This window comes from Oncorhynchus tshawytscha, linkage group LG10, assembly GCF_018296145.1.
Source record: "Oncorhynchus tshawytscha isolate Ot180627B linkage group LG10, Otsh_v2.0, whole genome shotgun sequence".
NCBI classification, from domain to species: Eukaryota; Metazoa; Chordata; class Actinopteri; order Salmoniformes; family Salmonidae; genus Oncorhynchus; species Oncorhynchus tshawytscha.
In genome coordinates, this window is record NC_056438.1 from 21,296,009 (window position 1) to 21,313,445 (window position 17,437).

General features: G+C 40.2%; 2 protein-coding genes across 2 annotated transcripts in view; both read left to right on the forward strand.

The window, feature by feature from the left end:
• The first annotated feature begins 3,435 nt into the window (after positions 1-3,435).
• LOC112259925 lies at positions 3,436-6,173 on the forward strand. Its single transcript, XM_024434623.2, has 4 exons — positions 3,436-3,680; positions 3,827-4,180; positions 4,357-4,707; positions 5,788-6,173. The coding sequence occupies exons 1-4, from the start codon at positions 3,638-3,640 to the stop codon at positions 5,898-5,900; spliced, it is 861 nt and encodes a 286-aa protein (XP_024290391.1). The 5' UTR covers positions 3,436-3,637; the 3' UTR covers positions 5,901-6,173.
• Positions 6,174-7,278: 1,105 nt separating this feature from the next.
• LOC112260997 overlaps positions 7,279-17,437 on the forward strand; it is a 54,507-nt gene continuing 44,348 nt past the window's right edge. Inside the window, exons 1-2 of the mRNA XM_024436363.1 lie at positions 7,279-7,294; positions 7,547-7,761. Coding sequence (XP_024292131.1) covers positions 7,279-7,294; positions 7,547-7,761 — 231 coding nt within the window. The remainder of the gene's footprint in view (positions 7,295-7,546; positions 7,762-17,437) is intronic.

The window sequence follows — 17,437 nt, forward strand, 5'->3', positions numbered from 1 at the left end:
TTGCGGCTTGGTTGGGTGAAAACAGCAGGTCTGGGACAGGTAGCAGGTCCGGTGAACAGGTCAGGATTCCATAGCCGCAGGCAGAACAGTTGAAACTGGAGCAGCAGCACGGCCAGGTCGACTGGGGACAGCAAGGAGTCATCATGCCAGGTAGTCCCGAGGGTCCTCCGAGAGAGAGAAAGAAAGAGAGAAAGAGAGAATTAGAGAGAGCATACTTAAATTCACAACAGGACACCGGACCAAAGTGATCAATGTGAGAAGAGCCCTGAGGCTGGGTCTCCTACACAGATATTTGTCTACAACCTCCCCAAGAGGAACCTCAGCCTCTGATGCTGAGACTTACTACTGTGCTATGGCCTCATGTGGGGAGACACTGTTTGGAAAGGGGACCAAGCTTGACATCAAGGGTAGGTGAAATATATATTTTTTATACAGTTGTAGTTATTTGGATCATATAAGAAAACGCACAATCGTTTTCACAGAGAATGGAGCACATCCTCTTCTCTTGTTGTATTGACTGAGCGTAACATTGGGTCTCTCGTTTGTCCTGATCACTCTCCTTGGTTGCATCATGTACAAGACAAACAAGAGAAAGTGTCTGCAGTGTAGAGGTAAGAGATATCCAAATTAATTAATGATTTATGTAGCAGCTAAAGTCCTTCATAGAAGTTGCTTTTCTTTTCACATGTATCTGTAGTGGAAGAAGCAGTTGTATCTTTATCTTTTCTGTCTTTCTTTTCAGGACCTGTCTCTCAGACAAAAGGTCCAGAAGAATCTTCTTCAGATGCAAAGGTAAGCAGAATTCCTGATGTTGTATTACCAGTGTTCTTCCATGCCCAAGATGCAGACAATCTCTATTACGTAGCTTCCAGTTACGGCCAGTACCATTAAAGATGAGGGAGGACGATTTCATATTCCATTCACCCAGTTTAATGTAACAACAATACGTTAATGCGACTACATGTTACTTGATTTTTCCCTTTAGCTGCCTCCCGAGTGGCGCAGTGGTCTAAGACACTGCATCACAGTGCTAGAGGCGTCACTACAGAACCACACACAGTGGTCCGTGTCAGGGGAAGGTTTGGCTGGGTAGGCTATCATTGTAAATAATATTTTTTTCTTAACTGACTTGCATAGTTAATAAAGGTAAAAAAGGAGGTTGCTACACAAGCCTGTGAAGTAAAGTTTACAACGTAGGTGCACACGGGTTGGGAGAAACATTTGAGGTGACAGACAGTGACACACATTGGCACATTTAATTCCTCCTTCAGAAATATTACCTGCATCAGCTGATATATACTTAATCATTAGTACAACAGTTGCAAACAAGAGTTTCTATTGAGCAAATTCACATATGTTTAACACCTTTTTGATCCGTTTGCTTCTGTTTAAGAAATGTTTTTCAACAGAATGTAATGAATACACCCCTGATCACTCATAAACCCAGTTCACTTTCATAAGAGCCTAGTTGTATTCCTTCTTGCATCTATGATCTCCCCATCCCCTCACATCATCCCTATGCTTGTGGACTTCAATACACAACACATGTGTATTAGTAAACCTGTGTTAGTAAACCTGCTACAATCATGCAGTAACATTACAGTGTGCAGTCAGTTAGCAGTTTAGCACTTACACCGGTGGGCCCCGGGGGCAATGAATTAGGAAAACCAAAAGCTTACCTTGACTTGAAAGAGTTCCAGTGTTATGTTGGATAGTCATAGCCAGCTAGCTAACATAGCATCTCTTTGTTTGAGCAGGGTGTTTCAGTGGGCTAAACTAGCTAGTTGCATTTGCTAGATAAGTAAGTGAAAGTGAAAAGAAGGATAACATCTCTTTCCATCTCTCTCTTGCTTCTCCTTCATTTCGCAAGAAATGTATTTGCTCAAAACTGTTAAACTATTGTCTTTCTCTCTCTTTGAGTCAACTACTCACCACATTTTATGCAATGCAGTGCTAGCTAGCTGTAGCTTACGCTTCCAGTTCCAGAATCAATCTCTGATCCTTTCATTGGGCAGACAACATGTCAGTTTATGCTGCAAGAGCTCTGATAGGTTGGAGGACGTCCTATGGAAGTTTTCATAATTACTGTTTAAGTCTATGGAAGAGGGTGAGAACCATGAGCCTCGTAGGTTTTGAATTGAAGTCAATGTACCCAGAGGAGGACGGAAACTAGCTGTCCTACGACTACACCATGTTGCTACCCTACAGAGTGCTTTTGAGGCTACGGTAGACCTTCATTCCAAAATAGTATGTTTTAATCAATTATTTAGTGATGTGATTATATTTAGAATAGTGTTATCAAAAAAGTATAACTTTTTAAATGATTTAACATTTTTATATTCATGAAATTTACAGAGGAGGATGGTCCTCCCCTTCCTCCTTTGGGGAGCCTCCACTGGTAGCTCTGAATCTGAGTAACAAGGAAAAGAGGTCTAGAAGACAGAGAAGCAACATGGAAGAGAAGGTGTACTCTGGGATCAGACAGCAGAACAATAAAACAGATTTCCATTCAAATGAATGAGCTCTTCATTAACTGTATTAGCTTTGTTATTGTAACTGCAGCTACTAATAATTGCTTCTCTGCCATTTGATATTGACTTGCTTGTGATAAGATTAATCAACTGTTCAACAATAATCAAGACAAAGGAAGTTTTATGTATTTATTTGGGCCGTCTGTAAGTTGTAGTGTTGAAACGTGTTTTCTGTTCTCATGCCACTAACTCCCCATCACACACACAGCAAGTTATTTCCAGGTACATTGTGGTCTGTGATGAACACAAAATGAGGATGTATCTACGCTTTGTTAGGGCCTGCTGGCCTATTGCAAGCAATATCCTTATCTCGCTCTTTCTCTGCTCTATACTCTCCCTCTCCCACTATCTCTCTTTCTCTTTTTCTCTTTCTGTGGTTTTCAGACGGATGGCTCAGAACTCTCATTTCTCTCATACTGTAGGCTCTACTACTTACTCTTCAAGCTGACCATTTTAGCAACTGTAAACCAACTATTTTAAGGAGGCAGCTTAGCAATACCAAGTCAACTGAAATGTGTGAAAAAACACAATGAGCTACGTATTAGGTAATTTGACGTAGAGATCAGTACAGTATTCTCAATCAGTGCCACATGGACCTACTCAATAACAATATCATAGGAGGGCATTCTATATATCTTTTCATTTGAGTGTAAATCTTGAATGAGAGATCACTAGAATAAAACTACTGTATTGTATAAGCTGTGTTTGTCATATTTTCTTCATAGATGTCTTTAGTGAGGTAAAGTGACTGATAGAAGCACTAGTGGATGACAGTGTCATAGCATGCATGTTCAAAACAGGTCACACATTTGAGTCTCTTAGACAACAGCAGCTGCAGTGATACAGATTGAGGGAAATCGTGCTTCAAAAATGTGTGCTCAATTTGTACAAACCTAAACTATGAGATTCTACCTGTAGGACAATTCTGAGAGTCTGAACTGTAAAAGCTACACGTAAAGACCACAGTCATGCCTGAATGAGGCATCAACAAATATTATGCGGTCCAGTTCGACCAATCACCTGTAACTCCATTGTTGAAGCATGGTCTACATGGGTGGACTCTTTCCACTCAAGACCCAAGTTGTGAAGAGCTGACAACTTTAAAGATGATCGCACTGTGTCTGATATTTCCACTTCTCGTAGAGATGGGTGAGTCCATCTTATACATTTTACATTTCTTGATTTGGAGACACAAAGTATCCCATTATTGTTCTACGGACACTACGACCATCCAAAGTTGTATTTAAGGTATGTAACAGCTAATATATTTTTATGTTCTCTAATTCATGGAGTAGCTGGGACTGAATCCTCATCCATCAGTCAGGAGATTGGTCTCATGTCAGCCAACGTTGGAGATACAGTGGTTTTGGTCTGCTTCAACAAAGGCGAGGTGGGAGTAATGTTCTCCTGGTACAAGCACACTTTTGAAAATATTCCTCGGCTCATCTCGACCATCTATAAGTATGACAGAAATGCTACATTTTACCAGGAGTTCAAGAATAACCCTCGCTTCTCATTGGAAGGTGGCCAAGGGAAAAATAATCTAATGATCGCAGACGTGGAACTCTCTGATTTAGGCACATACTACTGTGGAAGTTCTTATGGAAACAATTTAGAATTTGGAAAAGGAGTCATTCTCATCATAAAAGGTAAAGAGAAAGTCATTATTATTATTATTTACTTTTTGTAAATCCGAATATACAGATATGCACTGTAAATACAAGGTATTCTCAGATGAGATCTTTATTGAATAAATGTTGAGTTACAACACTTGCCACAGGGATATTCTAGAGAGATGAAATGTTTTTTTTGGCCTTCTTGTCAGGATCAGATTCCAGAAATATGACTATACTTCAGCAGCCTGTGTCTGAGTCACTCCAGCCAGGAGACTCTGTGACTCTGAACTGTACAATACACACTGAGACCTGTGCAGGTGAACACAGTGTCTATTGGTTCAGACATGGCTCAGGAGAATCCCATCCAGGAATAATTTACACCCATGGAGACAGGAGTGATCAGTGTGAGAAGAGCCCTGAGGCTGGGTCTCCTACACAGAGCTGTGTCTACAACCTCCCCAAGAGGAACCTCAGCCTCTCTGATGCTGGGACTTACTACTGCGCTGTGGCCTCATGTGGGGAGATACTGTTTGGGAACGGGACCAAGCTGGATGTTGAAGGTAGACTACATTTCCTAATGTATTAAGCTATTATTAAAAATACAAACATTACGGTTAATTATTGATTTGCGGTATCGACTACTTACCGTAGCAATATAGTGGAGGGATACAGGATACACTGAGTATACCAAACATTAGGAACATCTTCCTAATGTTGATATTTACATGTCACCCCCACTCCCCTCCACCTTTTGCCCTCAGAACAGCATCAATTAGTCAGTGCATGGACTATACAAGGTGTTGAATGCGTTCCACAGGGAAGCTGGCCCATCTTGACTCCAATGCCTCCCAGAGTTGTCTCAAGTTTGCTTGATGTCCTTTGGGTGTTGGACCATTGTTGATACACACAGCAAACTGTTGAGCATGAAAAACCCTGCAGCGTTGCAGTTCTTCACACAAACCGGTGCACCTGGCACCTACTACCATATCCCATTCGGCACTTAAATATTTTGCCTTGCCCACTCACACTCTGAATCACACAATCCATGTCTCCATTGTTTCAAGGCTTAAGAATCCTTCTTTAACCTGTCTGCTCCCCTTCATCTACACTGATTGAAGTGGATTTAACAAATTACATCAATACGAGATCATAGCTTTCACCTGGTCAGTCTTGTAACGTCTGCGACCAACTCACACTCCCAAACACTTAGATCCCGGAACGCAGCCCACTTTCCAGCTCACTCTCCAGATCCCAATCACCGGAATTCTAGTCACCTGTTCACACACCTGCATGTCATCATCCCACACTATTTAGTTCAGTTCCTTGCAACCCATCACTGTGAGGTATTGTTTGTTTTGAGACAAACTTCTTTTGGAGTGCTGGTTTTTTCTCGTCCTGCGCTCCTCCCATGTTTGATAGTTTTTGCCTGACTGACTCACAACGCCTATTCCCTGCCTGTACTGTTGCCATTTTGTACCAACCGTGTATGATCTTCTGCCTGCCCCTGGACCCAGCTACCTGCCTCCTCCCATGGTTCCTTCCAATAAACACCTGCTACGCTCTGTGCTTGAAACCAGCTCTCTCTCCTACCATGTGCATTACAAGTCTATGGCATTTAAAGAGCAATTTTATTATTTCAGATTGTGGCGTTGATCCACAGATGGAAATCCTGGTCCTTCTCTCCATCATAAGATCTGGAATTCTCCTCTGCTGTCTGATCATCATAATCATTGTCTATATCACCAGGAAATAGATAAAGATAAGACCAGTGTCAATAGACTAGAGATGGGTTTTGGAATAAAGTTGGAGATATTGTATCATTGCTATGCATTGCAAATGATGAATAACTGAGATTGCTTTGTTGCTCGTATTGCATTTGAAAAATATTTGCCAGTGACTTTTAATTAAATTGAGCGTCATCAACCTTGTTTATGCTGTATGTGTTAATTGATAGAAACGCTCTCCTGAAAACCATGTATACAGAATATGCCTTTTTGCATGAATAAATATATATTTAAACAACTGATACGGACTAAAATATAATTCTTCCTTCTTGTGTTCTGTACATACAGTATGTCTGTATGAATGTTTGTCCAGAGGGTTTCTGCAGACACAACCTACTCTTACCATGCTAAACCCACCCACTCATCATGCACTCAGTGAGCTGTTCACAGGTACCTGAACACTTTGGCCTAATGTGAGCTCAAAATGACACCGTCTCTATGCTTTGGACAGGCCTGGTTGACCTTTCCTTCACTACATAGTTTCAGCAGGATGTCTATGTGGTCTCAGTGTGTTTTCTCTCATGTTTACATTGTTGATCACGACCATGACAATTAGAAATACAGTCCACTGACATACTTCATGCTATATAGCCTCTATCTATCACATGGGCCAGTTTCCCAGACACAGATCATGACTAGTCCTGGACCTAGAAGCATGTCCATGTTCAGTCCTTAACTACGATAATTGATTTAAAGTAGCAGTTGTATACATGTGTACTAGGCTACAGATAAGAGCCCTACCCACCCAGGTACACCCCTGACCCCTATTAAACTGTCAGGTGTTACACTTCAGATAGAGCATGATTCTGTGAATGGTAGTTAATGAGACTGACATATAAATAGACTTGTTTAATCCTGTCAGTGATTCCCACATATACACTCATGATGCTCCATCCCTGTTCACCCTGCTACATTTCAAGACCTGTTGTAAACCAAACATACCTCCTATAGGTCATCAGGAGAACTGTAACTGTGGTATGGGGTGGGGCCAACTCTATCACAACTAAGTTTGATACTAAGAGCATATAAAGGGATGTGCTGTATATGTAATGTATGCTTAAATGTTCTGCATGCTTACCAGACAACAGTTTTACTTTAAACCCATTTACTGATGGACATGTATATTATTCTGTCCACGGTGAAACCTCAGGATTGGACAGCTTTGTCCAGACAGTACTTGCAATCAACACAATGTTTTTTTTAAATGACATCATCAAAACACAAAAAATGTCCTTCACCCACCCTGCACAAAATATCCTATAAAATAAGCATTGGTCCACTTTAAACATTGATTAAATTAGTAATTTTCAGTTAGACCATGGTGAGCTGAATAATTCATTTACAATAATGACGCATGTGTCCAGTCAGACCAATCACCAATAATTGTAGAAGTGTTGTCTACATAGTAGACTTTTTCCACTTAAGACACAGTTAGTAAAGAGGATGACAACATCAAAGATGGTCATGGCACTGTGTATCATACTTCCACTTTTCAGAGTGATGGGTATTTCACACTTATATATTTCTCTGCTTATAGGATGTACACCTTTATTGATACAATTCATACATGTATATTGAGGTATATAATGAAGTTCTGTACTTTTGTGTATTCTAGCTGTGGCACAATCCTTAGCCATCCGTCTCATGTCAGCCAATGTTGGAGACACAGTGACTTTGCACTGCTTTCATGAAGGCAATTTGACAATGCACTTCTTGTGGTACAACCAACCCTTTGGAAATAATCCTCAGCTCATGTCAACCTTTTATGAGTATGAAAAGAATGCTATATTTTACCATGACTTTAAGGGTAACGCTCGTATCTCAGTGGAAGCGGCAATGGAATAAACCACCTAAAGATCTCAGACGTTGTAAGGGGTGTGTGTTGGTGGCAGGGAAGTCAGGTGCGGGAGGATGAGCTTGGTATAAACAGAGTCGTTTAATAAATGCTGACAAAACTCCAAAACAACCAAAATGTACAAAATAACAAAGTGAGTACAAAACCCGTCAGACACCAACACTAAATAGCACATCACATACAATCAAAGCAATCTCCGACAAGGACATGAGGGGAAACAGAGGGTTAAATACACAACATGTAATTGATGGGATTAGAACCACGTGTGAAGGAAGACAATACAATATGGTGGAATTTGGAGGATACATTCTTATTGTAAAAGGTACAAAATTCACATTTAGAGAGAAAATAACTAGTTACTTATGGACTGCAACTGAGGGAACATCTTGAGCACATTCTCCACTTTACCGTCTGGATACAATGATACTAAATACAAAATTATGTATTCGCATAATCAAATATTACTTTATGTGTTCGACATATGTTTAATTAAGATCCAAACATATATTTACTTACATACAAACCTTCTTATCAGGTTCAGGATGCAGAAACACCACCGTTGTACAGCAGCCTGTGTCTGAGTCAGTCCAGCCTGGAGACTATGTGACTCTGAACTGTACAATACACACTGAGACCTGTGCAGGACAACAGTGTTCTCTTGAGGTCCCCAAGAGGAACCTTAGCCTCTCTGATGCTGGGATTTAATGCTGTGCTGTGGCCTCAAGTGGGGAGATACCATTCGGGAACGGGACTAGGCTGGAGATCAAGAGTAGGTGATTCATCTTACAAGTTAGTTCATATCTATTGTATAATATACTATGTTAAACTGTACACAGTACTAGTTATTTATATCACATAAGAAAACATGCAACCATCCTTGAAGTTACTATACTTCTAGCACAATTTTTATTTTCAAAGACAATGGAGCACACCCTCTTCTCTTGGTGTATTGACTGAGCCCAACGTTTGGTCTCTAATTCATTCTGATCATTGACCCTGGTAGCATCATGTACAAGATGAACAAGAGCAAGTGTCTGCAGTATAGAGGTAAGAGAAGTCCATACCAATTAAATCAATGATATATGTAACAGGTAAAGTCCTTCATAGAAGTTATGTATCTGTAATGGGAAAATGAGTTGTATCTTTATCTTTACTGTCTTTCTTTTCAGGATCCGTCTCTCAGACAAGAGGTCCAGCAGTCTCTTCTTCAGATACAGGGGTAAGCAGAATTCCTGATGTTGCATTACCATAAAAAGTTTAAAGATTTACATATAGTAATATTCTCCCTCCATTTCTTAATTGTTCTTCACAGGCCCAAGATGCAGACCATCTCCATTATGTAGATATGAATCTAAACAACAAGAAAAAAAACTCTAGAAGACAGAGAAGCAACATGAAGGAAGAGATGGTGTACTCTGGGATCAGACAGTAGAACAATAAATCAGATGTCCATAAAATTCATGAGCTGTTAGTTAACTGTCTTTCTTTGTTATTGTAACTATAGCTACTAATAATTTAATTCATTGATTCTCTGCCATTTGATATTGACTTGATTGTGATAAGATGAATAAATAACGATAATCAAGACAAAGGATGTTGAATGTATTTATTTGGGCCATACTCAGGCATCGTTAAGTTGTAGTGTTGAGAAGTGTTGAGAACCTATTTACAGGTACTCTGTGGTCTGTGATGAACACAAGATGAGGATGTTTCCATGCTTGGTTAGGACCTGCTGGCCTATTGCACACAAGACATTTCTCTCTCTCTCTCTCTCTCTCTCTCTGCTCTTTACTCTCCCTCTCTCTCCCTTTTTCTCTATTTCTGTGGTTTTCAGCCAGATGTTTCAGAACTCTTAGTTCTCTCATACTGTAGGCTATACTACTTACTCTTCAAGTTGAACATTTTAGCAACAGTAAACATACTCTTTTAATAATGAGGCAGCTCATCTATACATAGGCCATCATTGAAAATAAGAGTTTGTTTTTAACTGACTTGCCTAGTTAAAGGTTAAATCAAATCAAATGAATACATAGTCGACTGAAATCTGTGAAAAAACACAGTGTGCTATCTATGTATTACATAATTTGACTTAGTGATCAGTAGTTCTTAGTCAAAAACAAATCCTGATTTTAAGTGTGATGTTAGGACACTAGAACCATGGACTTACTCAATAACAATATCATAGGAGGGCATTCTATCCATCTATTCTACTGGGTGTAAATCCTGAATGAGAGATCACTAAAAGAAGACTACAGTATTGTGTTTGCTGTGTTTTTTCCATAGATGTTTTTGGTGAGGTGAAGTGGCTGTGTGGTGATAGAAGCCTTATTAGATGACAGCGTCATAGCATACATGTTCCAAAAGGTTACAACATTGAGTCTCTTATACTACAGTAGCTGCACTGATAAAGATTGAAACATTTGCTTAAAACATTTGTTCTCAATTTGTACAACTCTAAACGGTGGGGATTCTACCTGTAGGACAATTCTGTGACTGTATCACTGGCTGGTACGGCAACTTCACCACCCTCAACCGCAGGGCTCTCCAGAGGGTGGTGTGGTCTGCACAACACATCACCGGGGGCAAACTACCTGACCTCCAGGACACCTACAGCACCCAATGTCACAGGAAGGCCAAAAAGATCATCAAGGACAACAACCACCCGAGCCACTGCCTGCTCACCCCGCTGGCATCCAGAAGCTGGGACAGAGAGTGAAAAACGCATCTATCTCAAGGCCATCAGACTGTTAATGTTGGAGATACAATACTATTGTATTACAGTTTGAATAACAGTAGAATATTTAACTCACCTAATTGTTCAAAAGGTCACAAAGATTATGACAAGGACCCTACAGAGCACTATGAAGAAGGTAAAATTCTGTAATTTTATGTGAGAATCTTTCAGAAATGAATTGATATGATGTACCATGAAAGTACCACAGAATAGAAATAAAGTACAATAGCAGCTTATACCAACCTAGCCTGAGAATTCGTATCATTTCAGTTGCTGATCCACAGATGAGAATCCTGGTCCTTCTCTCCATCACAAGAACTGGAGTTCTCCTCTGCTGTCTGACCATCTTCATCATCATCTACACCACCAGGAAATAGATAAAGCTATGGCCAATATCAATAGAGTATATGCAGTATGAATCTTGCTTTCGCCAAGCACTGTATATGCACCTGTTGTATGTAAGCATTAATAAATAGTACTGTGAACATTGATACTGACTGAAGTTATTATGTTTTGAGGGCATGTGTCAGCGGTGATAGAGGTTTTCATGAAGGAAAAGAGTTGACAAATGTATAAATAAGGTTTTTAAAATGTTGTAGTTACAAAGTATGTGCATGTTTTCCACTTGTTGAATGCTTTTGGGAATTTAAAGGGTTTTAGCTCATTGTTAGTATTTTTTACATACATAGTTTGAACATTAATTGAGTAGCAAAGGTCTTGTCTGGTGTTTATCATCCAGATAAACAGATGAAGAGAAGTGTGGATAGAACATGTTTGGTTTTGATGCACTGAGGGTTGTACAGTTCTTTCAGAAAGTATTCACACCCCTTGACCTTTTCCACATTTTGTTTTGTTACAAAGTGGGATAGAAATGGATTTAATTGTCTTTTTTTAATTAACGGTCTACACAAAATACGCAGAAGAAAAATTCTAACATTTGTAAAAAGTTAATGAAACAATAAACACTAACGTCACTTGATTCGCTAAGTTATCAACCCCTTGAGTCAATACATGTTTAGAATCACCTTTGGCTGCGATTACAGTTGTGAGTATTTATGGGTATGTCACTAAGAGCTTTCCACACCTGCATTGTGCAACATTTGCCAATTATTATTTTTCAAATTCATCAAGCTCTGTCAAATTGGTTGTTGATCATTTCTATACAACCATTTTCAGGTCTTGCCATAGATTTTCAAGCAGATTTGAATCAAAACTGTAACTTGGCCAGTTAGGAACGTTCACTATCTAATTGTATGCTTATGGAGAGTGGTACTCAATGTGTTACAGTGGCTTGTGAAAAATTCACCCCCCTTGGTATTTTTCGTATTTTGTTGACCTTACAATCTGGAATTAAAATTTTTTTTTTTTTTTGGGGTGGGGGGGGTTGTATCATTTGATTTACACAACATGCCTACCACTTTGAAAATGCTAAATATTTTTGATTGTGAAACAAACACGAAATAAGACAAAAAAACAGAACTTCAGCGTGCATAATTATTCACTCGCCCCAAAGGCAATACTTTGTAGAGCAACCTTTTATAGCAATTACAGCTGCAAGTCTCTTGGGGTATGTCTCTAGAAGCTTGGCGCATCTAGCCACTGGGATGTTTGCCCATTCTTCAAGGAAAAACTGCTCCAGCTCTAACAAGTTGGATGGGTTCCACTGTTGTTTAGCAATATTTAAGTCATACTCAATTGGATTGAGTTCTGGGCTTTGACTAGGCCATTCCAAGACATTTAAATGTTGCAACACTCGATTGTTGCTTTAGCAGTATGCTTAGAGTCATTGTCCTGCTGGAAGGTGAACCTCAGTCTCAGTCTCAAATCTCTGGAAGACTGAAACAGGTTTCCCTCAAGAATATCCCTGTATTTAATGCCATCCATCATTCCTTCAATTCTGACCAGTTTCCCAGTCCCTGCCGATGAAAAACATCCCCACAGCATGATGCTGCCACCACCATGCTTCATTGTGTTCTCTGGGTGGTGAGAGGTGTTGGGTTTGCGCCATACATTGTGTTTTCCTTGATGGCCAAAATGCTAACTTTTAGTCTCATCTGACCAGAGTACCTTCTTACATATTTTTGGGAAGTCTCCCACATGCCTTTTGGCGAACACAAACGTGTTTGCTTATTTCTTTCTTTAAGCAATGGCTTTTTTTCTGGCCACTCTTCCGTACAGCCCAGCTCTGTGGAGTGTACGGCTTCAAGTGGTCCTATGGACAGATACTCCAATCTCTGTTGTGGCGCTTGGTAGGTCCTTCAGGGTTATTTTTGGTCTCTTTGTTGCCTCTCTGATTAATGCCCTCCTTGCGTGGTCCCTGAGTTTTAGTGGGTGGCCCTATCTTGGCAGGTTTGTTGTGGTACCATATTCTTTCAATTTTTTCATAATGGATTTAATGGTGCTCCGTGGGATGTTTCAGATATTTTTTTAGAACTGTTTGGACAACCTGTTTGGACAACTCCTTTGTCTTCATGGTGCTGCCCCTTGCTTAGTGGTGTTGCAGACTGTGGGGCCTTTCAGAACAGGTGTATATATATACTGAGATCATCTGACAGATCATTTGACACTTAGATTGCACACAGGTGGACTTGCACATTGCACACAGGTGGCCTTTATTTAACTAATTATGTGACTTCTGAAGGTAACTGGTTGCAACAGATCTTATTCAGGGGCTTCATAGCAAAGGAGGTGAAAACATTAGCACCCACCACTTTTCCGTTAAATCTTTCCAGGCACTAAATATTGGATTTGCCCCAAACATAAGATTTTGTATTTAAATTTTTTGCACTATTACTTTAGGGCCTTGTTACAAACAGGATGCATGTTTTGGAATATTTGTATTCCTCACAGTCTGATTTCTTTTCATTCTGTCAATGAGGTTAGTATTGTTGAGCAATTACAACGTTGTTGATCCCTCCTCAGTGTTCTCCTACTGCAGAGGGTGAATGGGTGAGACAAAAGATTGAAGTGTCTTTGAACGGGAAACGCTGCTGGGTTTTTAACACTCAACAGTTTCCTGTGTATCAAGAATGGTCTACCATCCAAAGGACATCCAGCCAACTGTGGGAAGCATTGGAGTCAACATGCATGCATGGCCAGCATAGGGGGGCAACTCAACAGTTGTCCTTAATGATTTGTCCATTCAGTGGAAATTGAATGGTTGTTTTATAATTTACTGTTGTTGCTGTGCTCTATCCCCCTATTCCAAGCAAGTAGTCAAAAATCCCCTACTGGCAGCCTTCGTGGTTAGGGTCTGAGGTAGAGTAGGAAGGACCAGTGAGCAACGCATCACTTCCTGTAGTGTGAGTGACAGGAAGGAGCAGCTCAATGTTGAGGGAGACCTGTGGAGAATCTCAGTATGTTACCATCTTTTGAAATTAAAGATGACATAGCCCTTGGGTAATTTATCTAATTCTGTGTAAATAAGATTTCATTCAAATCAAATCAAAGTTTATTTGTCACGTGCGCCGAATACAACAGGTGTAGACCTGACAGTGAAATGCTTACTTACAGGCCTTTACCAACAGTGCAATTTCAAGTAAAAAAAATAGGTATTAGGTGAACAATGGATAAGTAAGGAAATAAAAACAACAGTAAAAAGACAGTGAGGCTATATACAGGCACCGGTTAGTCGGGCTAATTGAGATTATATGTACATGTAGGTATGGTTAAAGTGACTATGCATATATGATAAACAGAGAGTAGCAGTATTGTAAAAGAGGGGGTGGTGGGTGGTGGGTGGGGGACACAATGCAGATAGTCCGGGTAGCCAATGTGCAGGGGCACTGGTTGGTCAGTCTAATTGAGGTAGTGCGTACATGAATGTATAATTAAAGTGACTATGCATATATGGTAAACAGAGAGTACCAGCAGTGTAAAGAGGGGTTGGGGGGTGTCACAATGCAAATAGTCCAGGTAGCCATATGAGTAACAATAAATGTGTTGTGTTCAACATCTTGAACACTTTGGAGCTCTTGTAGGCCAACAGTCATAGTGCATCCATGATGTATTTGAATTCACAGTAAATTAATCCATAAACAATAGACCTACTGCTGTAATGTTGAGCGTACAGAGGCAGGTGTCAAGCCTCATCTGATGCATTCGCTGCAGACGCTACATCCCCGGCCTGTGGTCTGTGTCACCTCGCTGGTATGAACAGGGATGGAAAACAACACACACCTCATACAAAGATCTCTGTGGTCAGAAGTTTCCACTCAATAACTAAACAAACATACATGTGGTATAAACTTTTCTTTCTTAGGTACTTTTGAGTTCACACCTCATGACATGAATGGTTTGTTATGGTTTGATACCAATGCAGATAATTTGTCTCATTGTGTTTCTAAGGCTTGTGATAAGTGTTGTGATATCTTTGGTCATTATGCATTTTTTCAATTTCTGTATTTGTTCTGAACAGAGAGATTTAGATGAAGTTGATAACAAAGTGTCTCAGCTGCAATTTGACCTCTTACACTTATGGCCCACGGGTTTCATGTCCTCATTGTTTAGTAGGACAGGAGGGTGCAGTAAGAACATGCGCTTTCAAGGTTTAGTTGACATTTTCTAAATCCGTTATCTACCTACAACATCAACCAAATGACAAGTGTGCTTCCAAATATTGAGCTCTACATTTGACTGGGATCCATTGTTGAGCAGAGCCCTATTGGCCCTTATAAAAAGTAGTGCACTGTACACTCTAACAAAAGAAGATGCTGTCTAGAACCATAAAACCTCTTTGGGCTAGGCCTGCCGCTAGTGCCCCACCTCAACAATATCCGGTGAAATTGCAAAGCGCAAAATTCAAAATACAAACATGGTAACATTAAACATTCATGAAAATACAAGTGTCTTACATTGTTTAAAAGCTTAACTTCTTGTTAATCCAACCGCTTTGTCAGATTTCAAACAGGCTTTACGGCGAAAGCATACCATTCTATTATCTGAGGACAGTGCCCCACATACACCAGCATTAAAAACATTTGCCAAACCAGCAGATGCATCACAATAATCAGAAATAGCGATAAAATAAATCACTTACCTTTGAAGATCTTCCTCTGTTTGCAATCCAAAGGGTCCCAGCTACACAACAAATGGTCATTTTGTTCGATAAAGTCCTTCTTTATATCCCAAAAAAGTCAGTTTAGTTGGTGCATTTGATTCAGTAATCCACACGTTCCACCGCTCAACAGCAGAATAAGCAATCCCAAAAGTTAACAGTAAACAGCAAAAGAAGGTTCTTCAGCTGTCCCCATATTATAACCCTTTTAAGAAAACTTTTTGGTTCCAGGTCGACAGAGGGTAATATATATATCAAATTAAATTGTATTAGTCACATGCGCCGAATACAGCAGGTGTAGACCTTATAGTGAAATGCTTGCTTACAAGCCCCTAACCAATAATGCAGTTAAAAAATATATATATAAAAGAATAAGAAATAAACGTAACAAGAGCAACAGTAAAATAACATTAGAGAGACTATATACAGTGGGGGTACCGGTACAGAGTCAGTGTGCGGGGGCACCAGTTAGTTGAGGTAATATATACATGTAGGTAGAGTTAGTAAAGTGACTATGCATAGATGATAACAACAGAGGGTACCGTTTAGTCACAGTAATTAGGCTTCTCCAAGCTCTGATTCTGCTGATGGTCATTAGTAGTCTACCAAACTTGCTAACTGCCTTGTACTCTGTACTCTATTGTGCCTCTAATAACTCTGACATGAATGCAAATGTAATCAAAAATCTAATCAAACACTTCATGAGATCCCATGAGCGCATGTTGCACAATGTTTTTGTAGCCTATGCAATTGTCTGGGAAAAATGATGGACTCTAATAAGAAGAGGAGAATCCCATCAGCTTTCTGTAGGCTAGGCCTACTATATTTGTTTATTTCTCAACTTTCCTAATATTAAGCACATAGCTACTCTTTATAGCAGGAGCCTGCCTGGCTGGCATGAAAATAAACCACAGGGAAAAGCATTCTCCATTCACTATTTAAGTGCATAGATTATATTTCTTTTGCTGCACCGGTTTCGAGACAGGTTCATGATAATGGTCCATTCTAAATCAAAACAAATTTCACACATATATGATTTATTATAAGTAAAGACAAGATTAAATCAAGAATAATGTGATGGGTGACAATATTAGCCTATCACTTGTGAATGATATATTATCACTTGTGAATGATGCCCAGCTTAAGGCAAACAGTGCATGTTTTTTTTGTGACTTTTTCAAAGCATAGGCGCACACCTCATGTGTCACATCTACTTCCGTTCCCCGCTCCAGCGCTCGACATAGCAGGTTTACTAACCACCGTCCTGGCAACCATCATTACGCACACCTGGCAACCATCAGTATGCACACTTGCACCAAATAATCAGTCACACCTGGAATTCATTACTACCTTGATTACTTACCATCTGTTCTGTCAGTCATCAGGTAGTATTGTTTCGTTCCATGGTCATTATCATTAACTCACACTGCACTTGTTTCATGATTCCCTGCGTCTACGTTATAGAATACTCTCTCAGAAAATATGGAAGAAGCAGAAGAGAACGATATGTACCAGACAGTCGACGATCAGGGACACCTACGCCACCAACACCACGACCAGATGGCACAACTGAGTGCGACTATGGATTAGGTCCTCCGCGTCATCCACCACCTCGACACCACCTGAGAGGATTACATTTCAAATAGCGGAGGGCCTTCTACAATGAGTCATACCAGCGAGCCAGTCCCCCACCCATCAGTCCGCCCAGGTCAGAGATGCCCAACTGTCACTCCCGGACAAATATGATGGGACTCCATCCAAATGCAGTTGCTTCCCACTCCAGTTCTCCCTCTATTTCGCTCAGGAGACGGGAGCCCCCACCACGAGAGGTCCAACGTTGCCATGGTCATTTCACTGCTGA